Below are 23854 nucleotides of genomic sequence, written 5' to 3'. Positions count from 1 at the left end.
CCATTGACGGCCATGCAGGCGGGGGCGCCGATCACACATTCTGCCTTGGGCGCCAGCTGCCGCAGCCGGACTCGAGCCGCTCCTGAGCAGAGGCCTCTTCCACGTGAACAAAAGGAGCAGGCTGCAGACACAGCGGCGGATATAGGGCAGGGCGAGCAGGGCGGCTGCCCCGGGCCCCACACTCCAGTAGGCCCCGCGCCGAGCCGCCGCGCGGGGCCAAAATGGCCGTTTGAGCCACTTGCTCCAGTGGAGCCCAAACGGCGGTTTGCACCGGTGCCGCTTGCTCCTGCGCGGCGTCCCGGCTGCGCAGCGCAGAACACAGCCGAGGGCCATGGCGGGAGGCAAAGGGCATGCCAGAAGCTCCAGGTCCTGCCCCCAGCCGCGTAAGTCACTGCCCCGCCCCCCTTCGCCTCCCGCCGTGGCACTCGGCTCTGCACCGCTCAGCTGGTGCAAACCGCCATTTGGGCTCTGTCAGTGAGAGGCAGGAGGAGAAGAAGAAGAAGAAGAGAGAGAGTGAGGCAGGAGGAGGAGAAGAGAAAAGGAGAGTGAGGCAGAAGGAGGAGGAGAAGAGAAAGATAGAGAGAGGCAGGAGGAGGAGGAGGAGAGAGAGACAGACGTGGAGGAGAGACCTGAAAAGCGCTATTGGCTAGTTTTTTTAATAATGAACATTTAATATTGATATGTGAAACATGTGTAATGAAATAATGTGAATACGCAACGGGTGACATTGAAACTGATTTGCGCACGCACTACCACCTGTCGGTTGTGGCTGTGGCGCATGCCCCATGTCACTCACTCCATTTTTTACATATAAATAAAAATGTTATAAGTGTAAATTCGCCAACAACCCCAAATTATAAATGACTAGCAGAGCAAGAGACGCAGGTAGAAAATATTTGTCGGGAAGCCAAAAACTAAAGAAGAAAAGAAAACTTGAAGAATGTAATCTCAGTCTAAAAGGTACTACGGAAAAAAATTTGTTCAAAAGACAAAAAAATGAGATGAAGAACCACAACAGTCCCAATCATCGTCACTATCATCACATTCAGATCCAGTAGAAGTAGATTCTATGGAATTATTCACATTTACTCCAACTTCAATTGCGACAACAGAACAAAATCTGCCATTAACATCAACATTAATTTCGTCTTCAACGGCATCAGATCTGCCAGATGACCCATTAACTGTAATAACATCAAGATTATTAGACAAACTAAAGCAAAATCATCTGCCTTTTTTAGAAGAATCCGCAATAGCTGAAGTCAACATTAGTAGCAAAGATCTTGTTGAAATTGATTCCAAGTATTCAGAAGAGCTTTCATCAGAAGACGATAATGGTGAGTTAGAATGTGCCCCGAAAAGTAGCTTAACCGACCCTGCAAAATGGCCAACTATTCTAACTGATAAAGTCAGGTTGTTTATTGCTGAGCAAGGACCCGTACAAATAAAAAGTTTTAAATTTCCTAGAGATAAACAAAACAGATCTTTTTCAGCAAATCATTACTCCAGATTATTAAACAATGGAGAAATGATGGAAAGAAGGTGGTTAGTTTATTCTTTACTTCAAGAAACTGTGTACTGCTTTAGCTGCAAATTGTTTGCACCAATTCCAATTGCCCTTGTCACTGGCAGTTTCAATGACTGGAAACATTTGGCTGAAAGATAAAAAAAGAGCATGAAAATTCACAGAATCATCGTGAAGGAATGACTAAATGGACAGATCTACAAAAACGTTTGAAGAATAAAGTAACTATCGATAAGATGATGCAAAACATGATAGAAAAAGAGAAACAAAGACTTATTGCAGTTTTCAAACGTATAATTGAAATAATTATATTTATGGTGAGTTGAAATTTATCATTCAGAGGAAAAACCAAAAAACTATTTCAATCCCATAATGGAAATTTTTGGGGAATAATTGAATTATTAGCTAAATTCGACCCAGTGATGGCAGAACATGTATACCATTTTACAGAAAAGGACACTCGAAACCATTTTTTGAGTCACTTAATTAAAAATGAATTAATTATATCAATATCTGAAAAAGTTAAGAAACACATAATTGATGAAGTAAAGCAGGCAAAATATTATTCGATAATATTAGATTGTACTCCTGACATCAGTCACCAAGAACAATTATCGATGATAATCCGATTTGTGAATATAGAAAATCAAGATTTTAAAATAGATGAAAAGTTTATCAATTTTTTAGTTGTTGATGATACAACAGGAAGAGGGTTAGCAGAAAGGTTAAAAAATGAACTCCAAGATCTAAGATTAGATTTAAAGGACTGTTGAGGACAAGCTTATGACAACAGGGCTAATATGAAGGGTAAAAATGTAGGAGTGCAGGCTTTAATTTTACAAGAAAATCGAAGAGCCTTCTATGTATCCTGTGCTTGTCACAATTTGAATTTAGTGTTGGGAGATATTGCAAAATCGTCCACGCAAGCGGTGACGTTTTTCAGGATAATACAAAGGATTTACACAATTTTTGCAGTGTCAACAGCAAGATGGGATGTATTTAAAAGACATGCTCCTCTACTTTCACCAAAACTACTTTCGGAAACTAGATGGGAGTGCCGAATTGAAAGCGTTAAAGCAATTCGATTTCAAACAACTTGATTAGACAATGCTTTAAGTGCACTTTTAAATACGGTAACGGATCACAAACTTAAATGTGAAGTACTTGCTGTCAGAAAGCATCTAAGAACATATGAATTTTTAACCAGCCTTGTTATTTGGTATGATGTATTACTTAAAATAAATACTACCAGCAAAATTCTGCAGAAGAGAAATATAGAAATGGATATTGCTTTAAATCATTTAAAGTATCTTGTATCATATTTGGAGGAATACAGATCTTCAGGATTCCAAAGTGCATTAACTACAGCCAAAGAGATGTGTGATGAATTGAACATCAATCCAACATTTCAGGAAAAATGTCTAACAAATAAAACAAATAAGTTTTTATACGAGGGAAATGATGAACCTATTGAAAACGCAGAGGAATCATACCGAATAAACTACTTTTTGATAATTGTTGATTCTGCTCGTTTCTATGAAGAAACTATGAAATCACAAAGACATATTTGGTTTTCTACATTATATGAAAAGCATCAAAGAAATGGATAAGGGCACACTAAAAAAACATTGTATGGATCTTCATGTCAATCTACAAGATGGTGACTCCTGTGACATTGAAGGTTTAGATCTTTACGAAGAGTTGCAGAACTTTTGTAGAATTATTCCAGACAGTTGTATTACACTTCATGATTGTTTGAAAATAATTTGTTCAAACAATATGGAAGACACATATCCTAATATTTATATCACTCTTAGGATACTTCTAACTAGTCCAGTGACAGTAGCTTCGGCAGAGAGAAGTTTCTCTAAATTGAAACTAATAAAGAATTACTTAAGATCTACTATGAGCCACGAGCGTTTTGTAGGTCTTTCGATTATATCGATTGAAAACGACCTGTATAAAGAAATGGACTTTAATGACATAATTGAAGAATGTGCTGCCAAAAGAGCTAGACAGCTATAATAGACTTAAATACAAATGAAAATGTTTAATTATTAATGCAGAATTTTGTTTAAGAATGACTTACAATTTAATTAAAATAAAAATTTTCCAACTAAATTAAGTTTCTATCGAATTTACCCAATGCATATTTAATATGAAAATAGCCGTCAATTTGCGCATTTGACGCCTTTTTTCTATTTTTTCTCCAAAGGGGGGCCACGCAAAATTGTGCTGCCCTGGGCCCCGCAAAACTCTCATCCGCCCCTGTGCAAACCCTCGGAGCAGCAGAGTCCCCCGGCCTGCGCTATGCTTCCAGCACGGAGCCCTGCACAGTCAGAGCAGGTAGAAGTAGAGCAGGCACCAGGCACTCACCGTGTGGGGCTAGGGTGATGTCCTGATAATCACTACCCAGGAGGTTCTGCACAGAGCATCGGATGAGCCGGCGCTCGTCCATGCTGCGGAGCCGCAGACTGCTGTTCACCTGGTAAACCTTCAGCGCCTCGTGGTACACGGTGCCGGTCTGCAGGTTGATCTCCTCCGAGCTGTTCCCCAGCAGCCTGGTAGGCTGCTCCTGGCTGCCGCACCTGCCCGTTGGAATAAGCACCAAACATGGGAGACAATCCCAGGAGCCCGAAGCTGCGGGATGCTGTGTTCATAGCTGGTCTAGCTCAGCCCTTTGTGACCCTCACTTTGCCCTGCAAACCCTTGAGAAGAACTGCTCATCCTCCATGGAACTTCCCTCCTCCCCGCCCACCCCCCGGCTTCCCTGTCGCCGGGTCTCTCCTAGAACAGCCAGCGCAGACCCCTGGATTTGTCAGCATCTCTCTTGCACCATCACCAATGAGCCGAAATGCTGGCTGTTCCCTCTGGGTGGTGCTGTTGCCTGAGTCATGTCCTTCGCCTCCCGCCGTGGCACTCGGCTGACTTCTGCACCACTCAGCCAGGCCGCCGCGGGGGAGCAAGTGGCCATCCGGGCGCCGCAGTCCCCATGCAGCACACTGGTGCTGCATGGGAAGCGCAGGGCCCAAATGGCCGCTTGCACAACTTGCTCCCCTGCGGCGGCCTGGCTGAGCAGCGCGGAAGTCAGCCGAGTGCCACGGCGGGAGCGGAAAGGGGGCGGGGCGGTGATGTACACGGCCAGGCCCCGCCCCCTGCCCGTGTTCGTCACCGCCCTGCCCCCCTTCGTGCCCTCTTTTGCCTCCCGCCATGGCGCTCGGCTGAGTTCTGTTCGCAAGCAGCCATTTGGGCTCCCCCGAGGCGGCCCAGCTGAGCGGCACAGAAGTCAGCCGAGCACCACGGTGGGAGGCAAAGGGCGGTGGGGCGGTGACATGCGTCATGACAGTAGCTCCAGGCTCCGCCCCCTGGCTGTGAACGTCCCCCGCCCCGCCCTCCTTCACCTCCCGCCGTGGCGCTCAGCTGATTTCTGTGCCGCTCAGCTGGGCTGCCGCGTGGGAGCAAGTGGTACAAGTGACCGTTTGGGCTCCGCGGTCTCCCAAGTGAGAGGCAGGAGGCGGAAGAGAGCTGAGGGGGGGGGGGGAAGGCAGTAGAAAGAGGAGAGAGAGAGAGATGGAGCAAGAGACCGGAGGCTCAGGAGAGAAGACCAACGCGGAGGAGAGACCTGAAAATCCCGCCTTATGACGGGCTAATTGGCTAGTTTCAAAATAACCTCCCTTAGGCTGAATTTATAAGCGGAGTGTCCACATCGCCAAACCCATTATTTCGAAATAACGGGCCGCTTATTTTGAAGTCTGTGCTCCCGCTTTCCTTGGGGAATAACACTAATTCCAAAATAGTTATTTCGAAATAGCAGTAGTGAGGACGCTCCGGTGCCACTACACTGAAATAACGACTCCCCAGAGCAATTCAGATGAATGACTCCCCAGTGCTTCCTGGGGCTCTAAGTCGAGGTAGCGCACCCACATTAACGGAGCCTGCCTCAGACTAATTTCAAGGCTTCCTCACAGTGGGGACACACTATTTCAACTCTGTAAAACCTGGAGTCATTAATTCCTAGTGTAGACATGCCCGAAGAGTGCTGGGAAGGGACGGCAGGTGTGTGGTGTCTGTACGCCAGTGCAAAGGGGCTCCCATCTGGTAATACAGTCACTGAGGTGAAAAACCAGAGCTCCATCTTCATTACTCCACTAGCAGAGATCTCAAACCCTTCAGGGCTGAGCTCCTGGAGCTCTAAGTAGACACACCACTGCATCAATTACTCAGGCAAATTCAGTCCCGGCTTTCCCTAGCAGGTGTAAGAGGTCTGGGAATGGGGCAAGAAATGCCCATCGCTGCCCGGTTCCCGGTTTCTCCCAGCAGGAGGTGCTATTGGGCGCTTTGGGTGAGAGGACACCCACCCCCAGGGGCTGTCAAGGCGGATCCAGGAAAGGAAAGCATGCATGCTGTGGGTCGCTGGCCCCCTCACCCTTTGATGTCGCTGCAGGTGAACCAGCTCAGCTCCGGCTCGGGCATCCCTTCTGTGGCGCACGTGACTGTCTGCTCCCCGCTGCTGGCGTTGCTGTTCTCCTTCAGCAGCAGCACCTTGGCGGGCACTGGGAAGAGACGAGAGAGTCAGCTGTGTGCTTTGCCCGCGGGAGGGAAGCGACGGGGGGGTGGCAGGTGGAAAGGCTGGCTAATGGAGCCATGCGAGGTCCCACAGCACCTGCGTGTGTTCGGAGAGAGCGAGGGGGAGGGACTGGCAGGAACCATCCACGCCGGGGAACCAGAGTGAAGTAAGTAGCCGCTTACAGAGGGCTATGGAGAGGCCTGGGGTGGTGGTGTGCACAGTCTCGGTGCTTTCAGCAAGAGCCACACAACTTCATGGCCTGCTAGAATGAAGGAGGAGCGTGTCCCCTGCCTTGAGGCGGAGGGTGAGCCAGGGCGGGCAGCAGGTTTCCCTTCCATGCTGCCCTGAGACCTGGTAGGAGATGGGCAGAAAGCTCTTCTCCACCACGGACGGGCTGAAATTTAAGGGCCAAATTTAGAGCCAATGCAAGTGGGCTCAGCTCCCTGCTAGACCCACGCCCCTTTCACTCGGGGCCCACAAGTCGCACCACACTGTGAAAGTGGAACAGCGGAGGTGCAGGGGGGATATTTCCAGCAACACTTTTTTTGTTTTTTGGTTAAGTTCTTTGGAGGACCATGAAAATACGGGTTTTGGTTAAAGATTTGGAACAAATCAGAAGAAAAAAAAAACCCTCCACAACTTTCCTGCCCCAAAATTTCCTGCAAAAAACTACTGGCACTCTGACCCTCCATAGGCTGGAACACACACAGGCAGCATGGTGCGCGCTGCCGCCCGATGAACCAAATGGAAACAACTGGCTCGACAATGTGGGGGGAAAAAGGCCCAGGACTTCGGGCTGCTGCTGCCGCTATTGTGGCAGCGATGGCAGCTGGAGCCTTGGGCCCTTTAAATTGTTGCCGAAGCCCTGCGTGGCGCATTCTTGGTAACACTGAGGGATGCTTGAGATGGCTAGGCCTGGCCCCGCCCCTCCCACCTGAGGCTCCTCCCCTCCCCGCGAGGCCCCACCCCCTCTGGGAGCGAGGAGATGCCCCCTCTTCCCAGGGGTCCAGTGAGTCTGAGCAGCCGGGTCTTTGCGTCCAGCTGAGAGTTGAGGAGGGGGCTGTTAGGTTGTCTAACACCGTGGGTATCAAAGGTCGGTGGCGCTGTCTCCTCACCGTTAATTTGCAGGTAGAAGGACAGCTCCTGCGTGTCGTCTTCGTGGGACACCCGGACGGTGTAGAACCCCCCTTCCTTCTGCTTCACCCGCACCAGGGTCAGAGTGGTTTGGTACCTGAGGAAAGGATTCCACACAGTGAAGACGGGAAGAGGCTCCCTGGGTGACTCTCTCCCGCCCACCCAGCCAAGGAGTACACAGAAACCGCACAGCAAACCGTCGAGTCAGGATCGCTGTGGAGACCTCCTTGCCTCGCGGCGCACGGAGAATTCCCACCCCTTTGCTCCACGCTGGGTGGGAGCGGCTCTCTCGCTGGGCCCCGGCCACAGCCGTCTCTGGGCAGAGCCCTGTTCCACCCACCTGGTTTCTGACAGGCTCTTGCTGGTGATGGCGAACTCGCTGCTGTTCCCCACCCTCAGGGTCTCGTTGTCCTTCAGCCACAGGATGGTTGGCGGCGGATAGGCCTCGAGCTGCACCTGGATGGTGTGGCTCTTGTGCACCTCGGCCAGCTCGACATCGGTCAGGCCGGTGTGGAACCTCACAAAGCCGCGCTCTGCAGGCGGTTCACAGGGGAGCGGGGTCAGCAGCCCCGCCCTGGGGCCTGCCCCCAGGAGAGGAGAAGGCACGGCGGAGGGGGAGAGGGGAGACACCAAGCCTGTGCGGCCCGGGCACAGGCAGGTGGCAGGGCTAGCGGGTGCCCAGAGCTCGCTGGCCCCGCGCGGGTGGCAACGCACCGATCACGCGAATCTCAATGTCCTTCCTGTCCTTATTCTGGTGGGAGACCTCGGAGACGTGGCAGCTGTAGGTGCCAGCGTCCTCCAGCTCTGCGTCCTGGATGGTGACGATGGAGCGGATTTCATAGCTGGATCCGGGCAAGAAGTCTGTCACCGGCTCCACAGCCTTACCCGCCTGCGCCGGGGAGAGAGGAGATCCCCCCCCCCCCGTGAGATCGGAACTCGACAGCAAGGAGCCCGCCAGGCCAGGGGAGCGCTGCAATCCGGACTCCATGTGTGCTCGGCTCGGAACACACTGCGGGGTCAGCCATGAACAGGGCTGGGCCTTGTGCTTGGGCCCCCGGGGCAGGAGCGACGGATGACGCTCCCTTCCGAGTCCCCGGGCCCTGCTCCCGAGGCGCTGACAGGCATCACAAGTGGCAGGGGGTGTGGCAAGGGGAGAGCGGCTCTCCCCCCTCGCCCGGGCTCTCCCCGCCTGCCTCAGTCAATTTGAACCGAGCCTGCATTGCCTCCACAGACACAGCAGGCCCAGTCGGCTTGGGGAGGGAGCATGGACCAGCAGACTTAGGCCCCACGGAGGAAGAATGGCCCAGTGGTTTAGGGCACCAGCCTTGGACTAGGGAGACCTGGGATCACCCCCCGCTTTGCCACGTAGGTGACCTTGCATGGGCCACGTAGTCGCTCTGTGCCTCGGTTTCCCATCTGTCAACAGGGATCATGGCTCTTCCCTCCCTCCCAGAAGCGTTAATGATTGTGAGGTGTTTGGACAGGTTGGGGAGCAGGTGCCTGGCTGTGACCTGCCAGCTTCAATCCGCCTTCCAGGCCACCAGAGCTGTGAGCGGCCTGCCCAAGGTCACAATCCCAGGACTCCCAGCTGCTGTGCAGGAGCCTGTGGGCCATCGTCTCCCCATTGGGGTCGGGGGTGGACGTGGGACGGCCTCGCCCGGCAGCAGTGCAGACCCTGAGAGCTGCTGTCTTGGCCAACGCACCCAAGGGCCTTGCCAAGATGAGACCTGTAGCAGCCTCCCAGCCTGTGCCAGGAAGACACCGAAGGGGCCACGGAACAGGCTGTGAGTGGCAGGGAGCCAGATGCCACCTCGGCACTGGCCACGGAACAGGCTGTGAGTGGCAGGGAGCCAGATGCCACCTCGGCACTGCGGGGGGTGCCAAGTCTGGGGGCTCCTGCCATGAAGGAGGCAGCCCAGCCTGACACTGCTACGTGGCCCTGGCACAGCGGGCAAAGGGAGGAGCTGCCAGGCCGGTTACACTCACCTCCTTGCGAGGGTAAGACCAGCTGAAGTCGACCACTTCGTTGTCGCTCACGGTGCACATCACTGTGATGTTCTCGCCTCGCTTCACCATGGTCTGCACTGCCCCGATGGAAACGTTCAGGGAGGAGACTGGAGAGGAGGGAGGGACACAGCCAGGGGTGAATCAAAGCTGGGACCCCGGCCTACCCCACCGACACGATCGTCTCATTGCTTCCCGCTACTGCCCTGCCTGCGTCTCGTCTTTCAACGAGCCTGGAAGCTCTCTGAGGCAGAGGTGGCCTCTGTTCTCTCTGGCCACGCAGCGCCTCGCGGTACAGGGCGCTGGCCACTACACACACATGCCCAGGGATTATGATCTCAGCTGAGTCCAATGACAAAATGTCCCATGCTCCGACCAGCGCCCTGGCGTGGGGCAGCAATGTGATCTTAATGTGCTCCTGGGGAACCCAGGGAATTCTGCAGGAGGGACTCCAGCGGGGCTCGGACCTGCTCCGCCTCGTGCCCACTTCACGGCCCTGTGAGCATGTCCCCTTCCCCAGGAGCGGGAGCTGCAGGCTGAGCAGGGAAGGCGTGCGCGGGCCCAATGCCCATCGTTGGAGCTTGTCACTGGGAGCAGCTCTGGACAGGGAGAACCGGGCTGGGGAGAGGGGTTTGGTCCTGAGAGGAGAGTCTGGAAACTGAGGCTATGGCTATACTGCCATTTTTTTTCCGAAGAAGTTATGCAAATCGTGCTCGCATTTGCATATCTTCTTCTGATTCTCTTGGCAGAAGAGGTTTTGCTGCTATTTAGCTCCATGTAGGCGGGGGCCGAATGTTGGAAAAAAATCACTCTTTCCGCAAGACCCTTTATTCCTCGTAAATCGAGGTTTACAGAGTCTTGTGAAAGAGGGTTTTCATCCAACATTTGGCCTCGTCTACAGGGGGCCGAATAGCAGCAAAACCTCTTCCGCAAAAAGAACTGGAAGAAGATATGCAAATGCGAGCACGATTTGCATATCTTCTTCTGAAAAAACCCGGCAGTGTAGCCGTAGCCTCAGTGAGCCCACAGGCCTAGATTCTGCTTTGATTTACCAGGGAGCAAGCTCCTTTTGGTGAGGCCAGTGGAGAGGTGGGTTCCCTCTAACCTGCACGGCAGCACGGCCCCAGGGGCTCAGGGCTCCAGATGGAGCTGCCTGGCAGGGGGAGGGGTGCTTTTCCATCAGCGCCAGCAGCAGCTCAGAGCAGCGAGTTTCTCCAGTCGGTAGGGACATGTCCCCTCCCTACGGGCCGGGACAGACTCGCTGCTCTGTCCCCAGCAGGGAGCTGCTGCTGTCGCTGAGGGAGACGTGCCCCTCCCCTAAATAGGCAGCTCCGTGTGGTAGCCCTGAGCCCCTTGGTGGGGCTCATTCACGGAGCTCCTTACGCGGCTGCGGGGCCCACGCAGCTTAGATAGAACCTTGGTAAACGATGGCAAATCGTAGCCCAGAGAGAGCAGTGCCCGAATCCTGCCACCTGCCTCTAGCTGCAGTGCTGTGAGCCAACCAAGGTGCAGCACCAGCCTCTCCCAGGGAAGAGCCGGAGGCTTTCAGCCCTTAGATGAGGCAGGGAGTCCATATTTAACCCGGAGGGGGGCTGCAGCTGCCCTTAGACCAGCGACGGCAACCTAGGCTAGTGAGTGGGCTGCATGAGGGGCCCTCCTCCATCTCAGTGGGCCGTAAGATTGCAGGAACCAAGACAGTCTCTCGGGACAGGGCAGTGTTGCTCACTGTGCTTGCATGCCTAGAACTTGCGGGGTGTGGGGATTGAACGGGAGCAGCACTTTGATTGGGTGCAGAGACAGCGCACGGCTCTCACAGTCAGTGTGCAATCAGCACGCACTTCACTTCACGTGCCCTTGCACTATGTGTGTGCAGGGGTGGCCCGTGGACCTAGGCAAACTAGGCAGTTGCCTAGGGCGCTGCGGGCCCGGGTGCCCGATGATGACGTCACGGCCATTGACAGCCGTGCAGGCGGGGGTGCCGATCGCGCCTTCCACCCAGAGCGCCAGCTGCCGCAGCCGGCCTCAGGCCGCTCCTGTGTGTGTGTCACTTTAGTCACACTGGTAGGAAAAAAATGACACGGATGGAAACCAGCAGAATCTGGCACATTTGTGCATCGGCAACAGTAAACAAAGTATCTCATGGGCCACACATGGAATCCCAATGGGCTGTGGGGGGCCTGCAGACCACAGCTTGCCTACCACGGCTTTACACAGACCAGCCTTGACCCCTCTGAGCCACCCCCCCCCCCAGGCAGGCCTACGAAGCGGCTCACCCTGGATTCTGTAGACATAATACGGGTCGGAGTGCACCTCCCGCTCGCCCAGCGTCACGCTGCAGATGTAGGTCTTGTCCTCGAAGAACCCCTTGAAACCTTGCTGCCTGTCATAGTCTGCGGGAATCGGGATTTTGACCTTCTTCTCATAGAGAGTCACCGTGGCCTGAGGGTCGGTCACGCGGCACGGGATGGTGGCCTCGCTGGAGCCGATGATGAAGATGAAGGAGTCCTCGGGGCCGGGGGGGAGGAAGACCAAGGAGGGGTCTGCAGAAGGGAAAGGAGGAAGGCAATCCGGTTATGAGAGCCAGTGCTTTTTTTGTGACGGCACTGCCCAGAGCTTACCTGGAACGAACGGAGCACACCGGCACCTCTGTACGCAAATGTCTGACAGTCAGCTGGGCCACGTGTCTTAAAGGGACTGTATATCTTAAAAGGGCAATGCCAGTCCCACCCTGGCTTTTTAAAAGGGCAATGCCAGCCCCACTCCAGCTTTTTTTTTTTTGCTCAACAACTTTCCGCTGGAGTAATGGCACTTTTTTTTTTTTAACTAAAAAAGCACTGACGAGAGCGACAGAAGAGCTGGCTTTGCGGCCCTGATTGTGACTTCCCACTTGCCGAGGGATGGGATCGCACTTCTACTTGCAGACGGACATGCTGAACGCCAGGGGCATTCCCTCCAGCACTCCCAGAGCTGCTGGGGTTATCGCTAGGCACATGGGCCATTGGAGCTGTGTGCTTTGTTCTCCACCGGGTGCATTTCACTCACTTTTTCTTTCCAATGAGCTCCCCCACCCTCACCCTTCACCTGCGGGAGTCTTAGTTCTAATAATCTGCACCCTGCCTCTGGGGAGGGGGCTTCAGAGGTGACTCTAGCCTCCCACCAGTGCAGACAGGTGACTCTAGCCTCCCACGTGTCAGTCATTATCTTACGTCCTGTCATCCCCCAGCCCCGACTGCGAGAGCAGACGAACCTATCGTCAGTGTGAGGCGCAATCTAAAATTCAGCCCCACCTTTCCACGGGCCTCCATCCCCCCCCCCCCGCAGAGATGCACCCAGAGAGGAGACGGGGGTGCTCTGTCCCCTACCTGGCACAAAGACATAGACGGCCTTCCTCTCCATGGGCTTCTGGGAGTGGTTGTAGCTGCAGGCGTACTCCCCCGTGTCAAGGCCCGTCACGTCCCAGAGCGTGAGCGTGCTGGTGAAGGTGCCGTCCCGCTGCTCGGGCGAGGCGGCGATGGGCTGCATGTCTCGTTCCCAGATCACCTCGGCCTCCCCCGAGCACGTCAGTGAAAAGTTGCTTGAGAGAGGGAGGACGACTTCGGGGTCGCTGGGCGAAATGCGCAGCGTGGTGCCTGTGGAGGCCGTGGCGGGCAAACCTAGGAGAGCGTACGGACTCAATCAGAGGGCGGCAGCGGAGCCAGTGAGCTCAGAGGGAGCTGGCGCAGGGCCTACAGCAGGACCATTTGATTTGTAACGGTTGTCACGTTACTGGATTTTAAGGGGAGCAGCCAGATCACTGCTGCACCCATTGGGGGGGTGTTTGCCCCAAAGTGTGTACAAAGGGGGCCATGTGAGGTGGCACATGAAAGCTTGTGTTCTACTGATTCTGTATATGTGATTCATGTACTTGTGTGATATCTGTATGCGGAGTTTAAACGTTCTCTGCAGGGATGCTGGAAAATTCTCTGTCGGAGGCAGAGCAATAGGCAAAGAACGTTCAGCCGGTGACTGTGCTAATTAGCTCGGCTCCAGGGACAATGAATCGCTAGGTGCCATACACACCTCAGGAATGTGACTGACAACTGCAAACCAGCCAGGGCTGAAGGGCTGCCAGCATGGGACACAGGGATAGGTCGTTGGACCATGTGACCTTCTCTGGCCAGGAAGATACCAGGGGAGGTACGTAAGTGCCATGTGGCACCCTCCATCTGGTCTTCAGTTTAGCTCCTGATCCCAGATGCAGCCTTGCAGGGAACAACAAGCCGGAAAGAATTGTGGACCCATCCTGACATAGGATGTACGCCAGAGACTTTTAAGATAGCAGTTTATAACATCTCTGCTAAGAGCCTGTATGGAGAACTGGATGATTCGATGCACGTAATGTATTTTCTTTAACAACCTCACTCTCATGCTTTTCTTTCTTTTATTAATAAACCTTTAGATTGTAAATTCTAAAGGATTGTCTTAGCGTGGTCTTGTGGGTAAGATCCAGAGTGTAAACTGACCTGGGAACTGTGGCTGGTTTCTTGGGACCGGAAAAACCCATTTGGGGTAGGTGAGATTGGGTTCTAAAACCCCTCGCCTGTGTGTTAGGCCTGAAGCTGATTGGGGCACAGGAAGAGCTGGAGTGTCTGAGGGGTTTTGCTCTGGAGGCTTCAGGCTGGCCAGATTGGCAGCTGAAGCGCTCGGTGTGATGGGTTTGTGGCCAATTTGGGAAGGTCCCCAGTCTGAGGGTTGTAAGGAGACCTGAGTTTGAGCAATTCGCCCTGAGCAGATGCCCTCAGCCGAGCCCAGACCCAGCCTGGTCCATCACAACGGTAAGTAACCTGTTGTGACATTCAGGAATGAAACCACCACTCCAGTATGCGTGCAAGCCACACAGCAGCATGGGAACTCCCGCTGTCGCCTGCACAGCCACTGGTAATGAGCGCACCCACCTGCTGCTGCCCCCCTCCCGGGGGTTTGGGAGCTGGCAAGAATATGTAGACAAACAACCCCCATTCATCGGAGTGAGAAGGCAGGTCAAAATCCTTCTGCTGCCTTTGGAAACCACAAGTTCTGAATGGATCCTCCAGACCCACCATCTCTGCCATCCGCATTAAGCAGAGCATCAGAATTAACGCTTTCCCCGTTACACTCGTTAATGCATTCAGCCTGAGAACAATGCTGGGGTAAGTAAGTGGTTTTGCCCCTATTTACAGGTGGGAAAATGGAGCCCCCGCAGCATGGTTAAGAGACACAGGCAAGGTCACCTCACGAGTCTGTGGTTAATTTGGGATTAGAACCCAGATCCTCCTGACTTCCGACAGTGTGCTATAACCTAAAGGACCACCTCCCACACGTAACAGGCAACGGTGCACACTGCTCACGTTGCATGTGCAAATTTGGGGTGCAACGGTACAGCCAGTGAGCATGCAAACGGTCCAGGTGTGAGTCAGCTGCCAGCCTTTGAAAACGTGGATGCACTAAGGCAAATTCAGCATCTTACGCCATGATGCCAACACCTGCCCTTGGGACCTCGGAGGGGGCTCTTTTGGGGTGGACAGAGCTCTGAGAAGCTGCCCAGGAGGCAGCCCAAGGGTCCATCATGGATGGTCATGCTTCCCAGCAGCCCCCTTGCTCCGGTTCATTTAGACCGAAAACCCTGAGTCCAAATGTCGATGTCACAGAAGTGACACCAGCTCAATTTTGCCGCACTCCCTTGTCACCGGAGGGCTCCAATGCATCTCCTGAAGGCCCAGAAGGGTCAGGCATTAGCTGTGACAGGTGGTCTGCTAGGGAGCTCCCTCCCACTTGGCTCTGGTCCCACGGAGCCACGTGGCGAGAGACATGGATGAGACCGGACCACTTTTTTGGTCTGTTTGTTTTAAAGAGGAGCAAAAATAAACGTTCCAGGAAATCCCTTGGAAGCGATACAGGAGGCAACATCTTCCTGAATTGCTTCCTGTGTCGCTTCCTGACACTTCCCTTGCCGCCGGCTTCCTAGCTGCACTCTTGGCTCCGACTCGCCCGCACACACGTGTGCCTGGCTGACGAAGCAGCCTGGAATTGCAGGGCACATGCAGGAGTCAATTCAGCCCCCACCTCTGGATGCCTAAAGCATTGTGTGGGGTGTGGCGGAGGAGAGGGCCCAGGCGAGGCTACAAGTACCTCACCTGCCCAGAGCAGGGGAGAGAGAGAGCACTTTAAACAGGGATGCGGGCGTGGCTGTCGGGTCTGCCTGTGGAGGGGTGGGGTGGATGTCTGTGCATTGGAAGGGGATGCACAACTACGTGTGTGTTCGTGTTCGTGTTCATCCCAGCCCCATTGTCCCGCTGGTTCTGTCCCCGTGGCAGGAAGCATCCTTAGGGAATCCACACGTGTCAGCAGAGCCACCCCGCCCACAGGATGAATCAGGGGGCCGCCTCAGGCCCTGTGCTTTTGGGGGCCCTGCAGCAGCCACCCCAACAGTCCTATGGACGGGAGGGACCCGGGGAATTACGGGGGCCTGGTGCAGGGCGACAGAAGGGGTCGCACCCCCACTCACTCTGTGGGCGGTGAGAGCCGCTTGGCGTCTCCGTGGCAGGGGGAAGTGGAACGTCTTGGACCCAGGACAGTCCACTTCCTGGCACGGCGGAGAAGCAGGGAACGGGCAGGCAGGGAGAGGACACCGTGGTGGGGTGGAGCTGGCTGCTGGGCCATTCTGGCTCCTGCCGCCTGCATGATGAGTGTGGGCCGGGGGGGTGGCTATTGCTGCTACTGCCGCGCCAGGCTCCCTGTGAGCCTTCAGGCCGTGTTGCTCGGGGAACGGGGTGAGGGAGCAGAGCGGGGGTGGAGCAGGGGCAGGGCTTGAGGAAAGGGATGGAGCAGGGATGGGGAGCCCTGCGGGGGAGGGCGATCGCCCCAGGCTCCACGGCCCCCTTAGCATGGCCCTGCATGCCAGCAAAGAGCCACACCCAATCGCACGCTCACCTGCGAGGACGAGGAGGAGCATCTTCAGGGATGGAGGCGGCATGGCGGGGGTTCGTCCTGCAGGCCACGTCCTGTCCAAACAGCCCAGAATTAGCACAGTGATGCCGAGACCAGAAAGGACTCCTAGGTCCGCCCCCCATCTCCCTAGCTGTATGGTTACCCACCCCCTCCCAGCCCCCAGACCACCCCTGTGCAGCCCCAGTGTGTCGGGCGGGAGCAGGACCCTTTCAGTTCACATTTCAACGGCCCTTGTGCCAGTTTGAGGCTGATGAAGATCCCGGCTTGTGGGGTTTACTCCCCTTCTCAAACCTCCTGCCTTCCCCCCTGCCCAGGGCCAAACCCCTCTGCCCCTTAGCCCCCTCTTGAGAACTATCTGGCTGCAGGTGACAGACAAATGGAGCTGTCTTGTTATTCCGGCGTTCCTGTGGCTGCTGGATCCTAATCACGGGGCGGTCTAGGTGAGCCTTCCAAAGAACACAGCGAAACCACCCAACTCCTCAGGAGAAAACTGGAGCGGGGCTGTGCCAAGGCATCCCTCGCCAGCTGTCACCATGCCAGGGGCCTCATGCTTCCTTCCAACCTTCTGCTCATCTCAGGCCATGGTCCAGTGTGACCCTCTCTGTGTCTCTCTTAGCAGGCCTGCCTGGTTTCCCTCATTCCGGAGTCACTTAGGCTATGTCTACACTGTGTTTTTTTTGCGGAAGAGGCTATGCAAATGGCGCACTCATTTGCATATCGTCTGCCGATTCTTTTTGTGGAAGAGGTTTTTGGCACTAAAAAGCCCCATGTAGATGGGGCCATTTGGCAGAAAAAAACCCTTTCTCGCAAGATCCCTTATGCCTCAAAAATCGAGGTTTACAGGATCTTGCGAAAAAGGGTTTTTTTCCCCCAACAAATGGTCCCACCTACACGGGGCTTCCGCAAAAAGAATTGGAAGAAGATATGCAAATGAGCATGCCATTTGCATATCCTCTTCTGCAAAACAACCGCAGTGTAGACATAGCCTTATAGGTGGATGCTACAGCATCTCTTGGGACCAGGGATTTTGCTGAGTGTTCCAGTGAAATGAGTCACAACCTGCTGATTGGTTTGTTTTTTGTTTGGGGGATTTTTTTAAAAAGTCTCCCTCTTTTGAACTGTACCAGCTGCAGAACCCTGCTCTTTCCTCCTTCTTTCCTTACTCTCTTCTCCCCTTGGCTCGTGCCTTGTGGAGAAAGGTGGGCAGGCCTTAGGGAACCGCAAGGAAGACAGTTGCCTTTGGCCCCACGCCTTCAGGGCCTCACACTGCTTGGTGCCCAACTGACCACCCACTGCCCTGGCTGGGAGCCACCCAGCTGCATGGCGCAGCCAGCTGCCTTGGGCCTGGCCTGAAGATGGGCCCATGGGTTCTTTTTCTATGGAATAATCCAATGTCTTGTTGCGAAACTAATACATTTTGGGTGTTTGGGGTTCTCTTGCAAAATATCGAGTGTTTCTCAGGAAAGCAGACCCTTACCACACACATTTTGTTTGAGTCAGAAACCTGATTTTACCGCACACACAAAAAGTTGTAATGGAAAATTTTCTACAAGGCTTAGCCCTTGGCTCACGCATCCTTGTGCAGAATAAGTGATGGGACATTCAAGATCGGGTGATTTCCATGTGCTGAGGCTTCCCCACTCCCCTCAGCACAACCAACTGCCCCTGCTAGCGTTGTATCGTCTCCAGAGACACATGCAGCAGAGACAGACACTGTCAGTCCAAACTACCCCGCAGTCTCACCAAACCCTTTCTCCAGCCCTCAGATACAGTACGAGGTTCCCCATTAAAAACCCTGGTGGGAATAGGGTTACCAGGTAGACCCCCCCAAAAAAAACCAGACACACTTGATCGTGGGCGGGGAGAGGGGGAGGAACCGGCCGGGAGGGGGGCGGGGCTGGCCAGGAGGAAGGGGGGGCGGGAAGCAGAGCTGGGGAGGGCTCAGGGGCCACGGGGCTGGCCAGGAAGAAGGGGGGGGCAGACAAGGGGGAGCGGGAAGCAGAGCTGGCAGGGGCAGGGGTGCAGCGGCGCTGTCCGGGGGAGATCAGGAAGAGGAACCAGCCGGCAGGAAGCAGAGCTGGGGGGTGGTGCAGGGGAGCTGGCCGGGGATTTTTTTTACCGGACAAAGAGTGAAATACTGGACTGCTTGGTACAATGCCGGACACCTGGCAACCCTAGGTGGGAAAATGGTCCACAACTCCCTGGGATGGGGGGAAGCCTACGGAGACCATCTCACGCTGCCTAACCACTGAATCCCAAATGGACGGTAACACAGAACCGACACAGAGCACAGGACCCCATTCCCAACGGCAAGCCACCTCCTAGGCGCAGCTACCGGAGGGATTACAGGAGGCGGGGCCTGAACGTCACGGCCATGCCTGATCATTGTGATGGGCTGACCCGCCCCCTTGCAACGATATTATTCCTCCACCTCCCAAAGTACTGGGGAACAGGCCCGCCAACAGGGGTGGGGAGGCAAAGGGGGCAGCTGCCCCGAGGCCCACCTATTTAAAAGGGCCCAGGCTCCTGGCTGCTGCTAGCATGGCAACATCAGTAGCTAAAGCCCTGGGCCCTTTAAATCACTGCTGGAGCTCTGGGTGGTGCTGAAGGGCTGCGCTGGGGGAGGCTCAATCCAAGCCCCGCCCCTTCCACTTGAGGCTCCGCCCCTTCTGAAGGCTCAGAGCCGCCCCTCCCACACCTTGCCCTGGGCCTGGTGAAGTCTGTCGGCTGCCCCTGCCGGGGAATGTTGGATCTGGAGCCAATGAAGAGACAAATGCAAAGGCAGCGATATGCTTGTGATGTCACTAACGAGGTGACCTGATCAGGAGTCTCCCTGGCATGCCAGTATCTAAAGAAATCCCGACTGGCTTTAGCTACGGCCTGTCCCTGTAGCTGTGCCTCTGTCTGCTTGGCGTGAGAGCGAAATGGGTTTTACATGACGTGCAGTCATCAGATGTTTTTGTTATTCTCTCGCTTTGGCTTGAAAAGAGCTGTGTTACCAGCAAACCCTGCCAGGTCACTGAGTTCTTCAGCAACGTCCCCGCCGCTCTGTTTTTCCTTCGTTTCTGCTGTCTCCGAGAAACTGGGAAGAGTGATTAACCATTGGCACAATTTGTCTAAGGATGTGGGGATCAGCCTTCTCGGATAGTCTTTACATGAGGACTGGATGTCACTCTACAAGGTCTGCAGCAACTCAGCCACACGCTATGGGCTAGATGCAGGAATTACTGGTGAGGATCTTTGGCTGGAGTCTTACATAAGAACATAAGAGCAGCCAGACTGGGTCAGACCAAAGGTCCATCTAGCCCAGTGTCCTGTCTGCCGACAGTGGCCAATGCCAGATGCCCCAGAGTGAACAGAACTGGGAATCATCAAGTGCTCTATCCCATCACTCATTCCCAGCCGCAGACAAACAGGCTAGGGATGCCATTCCTGCCCATCCTGGCTAATAGCCATTGATGGACCTAACCTCCATGAACGCCTCTAGTTCTTTTTTGCCCAGAGCTCTCTGGCCTGAAATCTACACAGTAATGAAACAGCCCCATTTCCCAAGCCTCGAGAAACCCAGTGGCCTGGCAGCCTTTACTGAATAGACTCACCTCTATGGATATGAGGAGCGAGATGTTGCTTAGGCTGCAAATTTAGATAGCAGCTCCATTTAAATCCTCTGAGAAACTAATTCTAATCCTGCAGCGGAGGGGTAGAGGGAATATAGAGATCACTAGCTAGCTGCCTGTATATTTCATAACTGAGCAGTCAAAGGCAAAATCAAAAACCCATTAGTTGTGTTCCACAATCCACTTCAAACAAGGGGTATAATTAATAGATTTTCAGGCCAGGAGGGACCAGTATGATCACCTGGTCTGACCTCCTGTGTTACACGGATCACAGTCTATGCACTGAGCCCATAACTTCTGTTTGAGCTAAGGTGGCTCTTTTAAAAGAGCATCTAGTCTTGATTTAAAGATGTCCGAAAGATCTATGGACCTGCTCCGGGGCCCGATCCCCATCACTAACGCTGAGTTGTACTTTACTCCATGAGTTCTCCCTTTGATTACAATGGGGTCACGTGTGCCATAAGATACTACAGGATGAACCTTTTTCGTCCAGCACCCTCGGGACCTGACCGGTGCCGAACCAGAGAATTTTCCAGACCATGGGAGGTGAATAGTGTCCAGCAGCATTACCAACACTCCCACTGCTTACTGGGCACTTTGAAGACATTTAGGAGTAAATTAGAGCTAAATAATGGATGGCGGGAAACTTGGCCACACCCATGATAAGTGGACATCTGGCTAACTAACATCATGCCAGATCACAGATGTTGTCAGGCCAGAGTGCTGGACTAGAGAGGTTCAACTTGCTACTTGAGGTGGAATCATAGATGCATAGAGTTGAAGGGACCTTGTGAGGTCATCTAGTCCATCCCTCCCTCCCCAGTACTGAGGCAGGAGCAAGTAACCCTAGACCATTCCTGACAGGTTTGTCTAACTTGTTCTGAAAAGCCCCCAATGATCGGGATTCCACAGCCTCGCTAGGGAACTTATTCCAGGTCTTAAACTTTAGAGTTAGGAAGTGTTTCCTAAGATCTATCTGAAATCTCCTTTGCTGCAAATTAAGCTCATTACTTCTTGCCCTATGTTGGGCCTGGAGAATAACTGTCCTCTTTGTAACAGCTCTTACCATATATGAGGACTGTTATCGGGATCCCAAATCCCTCAGCCTTCTTTTCCTCGGGGCTGAACATGCCGGCTGTGTCTAGACTGGCCACTTATTCCAGAAAAGCAGCCGCTTTTCCGGAATAACTTGCCAGCTATCTACACTGGCCGCTTGCTTTTCCAGAAAAGCACTGACAATCTAATGTAAAATCGTCATTGTTTTTCCGGAAAAACTATGCTGCTCCTGTTTGGGCAAAAGTCCTTTTCCGGAAAAACTGTTCCAGAAAAGGGCCAGTGTAGACAGCACAGTAGTCTTTTCCCCAAAAAAGCCTCGATTGCGAAAATGACCATCGGGGCTTTTTTCCGGAAAAGTGCGTCTACATTGGCACGGATGCTTTTTCGGAAAAAGTGCTTTTCCGGAAAAGCATCCTGCCAATGTAGACGCGCTTTTCCCGTAAATACTTATAACGGAAAACTGTTCCGTTTTAAGCATTTCCGGAAAAAGGTGCCAATGTAGACGTAGCCGCCCAGTTTTAACCTTTCCTCATAGGTCCGGTTTTCTCAGCTTTTTATCATTTCTGTTGCTCTTCTCCTGGCCTCTCTCCAATTTGTCTACATCTTTCCTGATGCGTGGCACCCAGAACTGGACACAAAACTGCATTTGAGGCCTCCCCAGCGCCAAGCAGCATGGGACAATTACCTCCCATGTCTTAGAGTATGTCTAGACTACATGCCTCTGGCGACAAGAGGCATGTAGATTAGGCTACTGGACATAGTAAAATGAAGCGGTGATTTAAATAATCGCCGCTTCATTTAAATTTACATGGCTGCCGCGCTGAGCCGACAAACAGCTGATCAGCTGTTTGTCGGCTCAGCGCGATAGTCTGGACGCTTCCCTGCCGACATCAAAGGTATTTGTCGACCACCCAGGTATGCCTCCTGGGATGAGGTTTACCTGGGTGGTCGACAAATACCTTTGATGTCGGCAGGGGAGCGTCCAGACTATCGCGCTGAGCCGACAAACAGCTGATCAGCTGTTTGTCGGCTCAGCGCGGCAGCCATGTAAATTTAAATGAAGCGGCGATTATTTAAATCGCGGCTTCATTTTACTATGTCGGGTAGCCTAATCTACATGCCTCTGATGCCAGAGGCATGTAGTCTAGACGTACCCTCTGATACCATACACCTGTTTATACCTCCCAGAAGGATAATTAGCTGTTTTTTGCAAGTGCTGGCTCATATTCAGTGGGTCCTACTCCTCTCATTCCTGCATCCTTTTCTGCAGTACTGTCCCCTGTCCCCGTGTCTGTTATTCTGCCTCTTGTAATCGGACACTTGAGTGCTCCATCCCAAGCGTCGTGCTTTGCATTTGACTGTACTGAATTAACATGGCTGATCTCAGAACAATTCTCTAGTGCCCCAAGGTCCTACCCCTGCCCTCCAAAGTGCTCCCAGTGTGGTGCCGTTGCACACACTCCGTTCCATGGCCACCTTCCCCTCTCGCCAGAGCTGCTGCTTGCGAGAGGGTATTTCCACGGGAGATGATTCCCGTACAGCCCTGGAGGGTGGAGACACCTCCCTGGCAGCAGTGGCATCTCCTTTGTCTATCTGCTCTGGCTGGTGAGAGGTGGATATTGACTCTTCCCATCTTACAGGAAATGCTTAATACCTTCTCCTGTGGCTTCCTGAAACAGCTGGCGCATTTTCCTTGGCCTCCAGGGAGGAAAGCAGAGAGGAGACACTGTTACTGAGGGAGTGTGTTTGTTTTTTATTTACAAGGCGCCTTTCTGGAGAACCAAGTGTCTGTCTGTCTGTCTCTCTCTCTCTCTCTCACACACACACACACACACACACACACACACACACACACACACACACACACACAATCTCTCTCTCTCTCTCTCTCTCTCTCTCTCTCTCTCTCTCTACTACCCAGCCAAAGCCCCCGTGACACATGGATCTCATGAAATGTTGGCAGCTTTGACCTCCTCAAACCTAAGCCAAATAATTAACTCCAGACTTGTGCATTTGGAGATATGTGTCTCAGGAAGTGGGAGTTGCAGGGGCTAGCGAGGCTGCCAGCTCTGACAGTCAACATGCGACTCTCGCTGTTTTCCTCCTAGTGCATCTCCTGGAAGAAGGTGAGACCCTCGGCTTTCCTCAGAAGACCAACAGGCTTCTAAGTCTCCCGGTTGCAGAGAAAAGTTCGTTCCCTGACCATTCAGTGTCCGGGCGGTTGTAGTACTTGAGTCTAATCTAGGTTATTGGGCTCCATATAGGGGTGGCTGGGGAGAGGGGGTCGGGGGGGGGATGCCTAGTGGCTTGTGTTATACAGACTGGTCTGGTGGCCCCTTCTGGCCTTGAATGCTATGATTGTATGTAGGGATGTTAAAACGCGCGTATTTGACTAATCGAGTCGTGGATAGAATTTGTATCGACTACTCGATTAGTCAATAGGCAGCCCGGCTCAGTTCCAGCTGGCGCCGGGTGCAGGACCAAACCCCGCAGCGGCTCTGCAATTTAAAAGGCAGGAGGAGCCAGGCAGCCTGTCCCCGGGCTCCTCCTGCCTTTTAAATTGCAGAGCCGCAGCAGGGTTTGGTCCTGCACCCGGCACCAGCTGGAACTGAGCCGGGCTGCCTGCCCAGCCGGCAGCAGCCATTGTGCGCTGGGGGTCCCAGCAGGGAGTTAGAACTTCCCGCACACGGGGACTGCTGCCGCAAACAGCCCCTCCCCCCCCCCGATAGAGGCAGCAGTACGGCAGGGAGATGGGCCTCACCGCAGAGACGGTGCAGGGGGGGAAACCAGCTTTTAAGCCAGCTCCCCCCAGCACGAGTTCTTGCTTCCCCCCCCTTGCTGCCTCTGTATCAGAGGCAGCAAGGGTGGGAGAATGCAAGAAGTCAACTCGACTACGCAATAAGCATAGGCTTATCGGGTAGTCGACTAGCTGACTACCCCTTTCCATCCCTAATTATATGACAAGGCTGCAGCCATGCCCCGAGA

General features: G+C 53.6%; 1 protein-coding gene across 3 annotated transcripts in view; it reads right to left on the bottom strand.

Annotated features, from left to right (window-relative positions):
• PDGFRB (platelet derived growth factor receptor beta) overlaps positions 1 to 23854 on the bottom strand; it is a 75599-nt gene that overhangs the window by 28616 nt on the left and 23129 nt on the right. For 2 of the 3 annotated variants that reach the window (XM_075900541.2, XM_089769462.1), the window contains 10 exons: positions 22430 to 22567; positions 16179 to 16249; positions 12593 to 12883; positions 11504 to 11770; positions 9213 to 9340; positions 7941 to 8115; positions 7567 to 7759; positions 7208 to 7323; positions 5952 to 6078; positions 3902 to 4113 (listed from right to left, as the gene is read on the bottom strand). In XM_075900541.2, the coding sequence (XP_075756656.2) occupies positions 3902 to 4113; positions 5952 to 6078; positions 7208 to 7323; positions 7567 to 7759; positions 7941 to 8115; positions 9213 to 9340; positions 11504 to 11770; positions 12593 to 12883; positions 16179 to 16249; positions 22430 to 22449 (1600 nt within the window). In that variant the 5' untranslated portion in view covers positions 22450 to 22567. Of the gene's footprint in view, positions 1 to 3901; positions 4114 to 5951; positions 6079 to 7207; positions 7324 to 7566; positions 7760 to 7940; positions 8116 to 9212; positions 9341 to 11503; positions 11771 to 12592; positions 12884 to 16178; positions 16250 to 22429; positions 22568 to 23854 lie in introns of those variants that run through there. The other variant, XM_075900542.2, reaches the window with a different exon arrangement.

The sequence above is a fragment of the Pelodiscus sinensis genome, chromosome 16 (genome assembly GCF_052426305.1).
Source record: "Pelodiscus sinensis isolate ZL-2025 chromosome 16, ASM5242630v1, whole genome shotgun sequence".
NCBI lineage: Eukaryota > Metazoa > Chordata > Testudines > Trionychidae > Pelodiscus > Pelodiscus sinensis.
The sequence above is the reverse complement of the archived record's forward strand: the minus strand, read 5'-3'. Positions and strand labels throughout refer to the sequence as shown.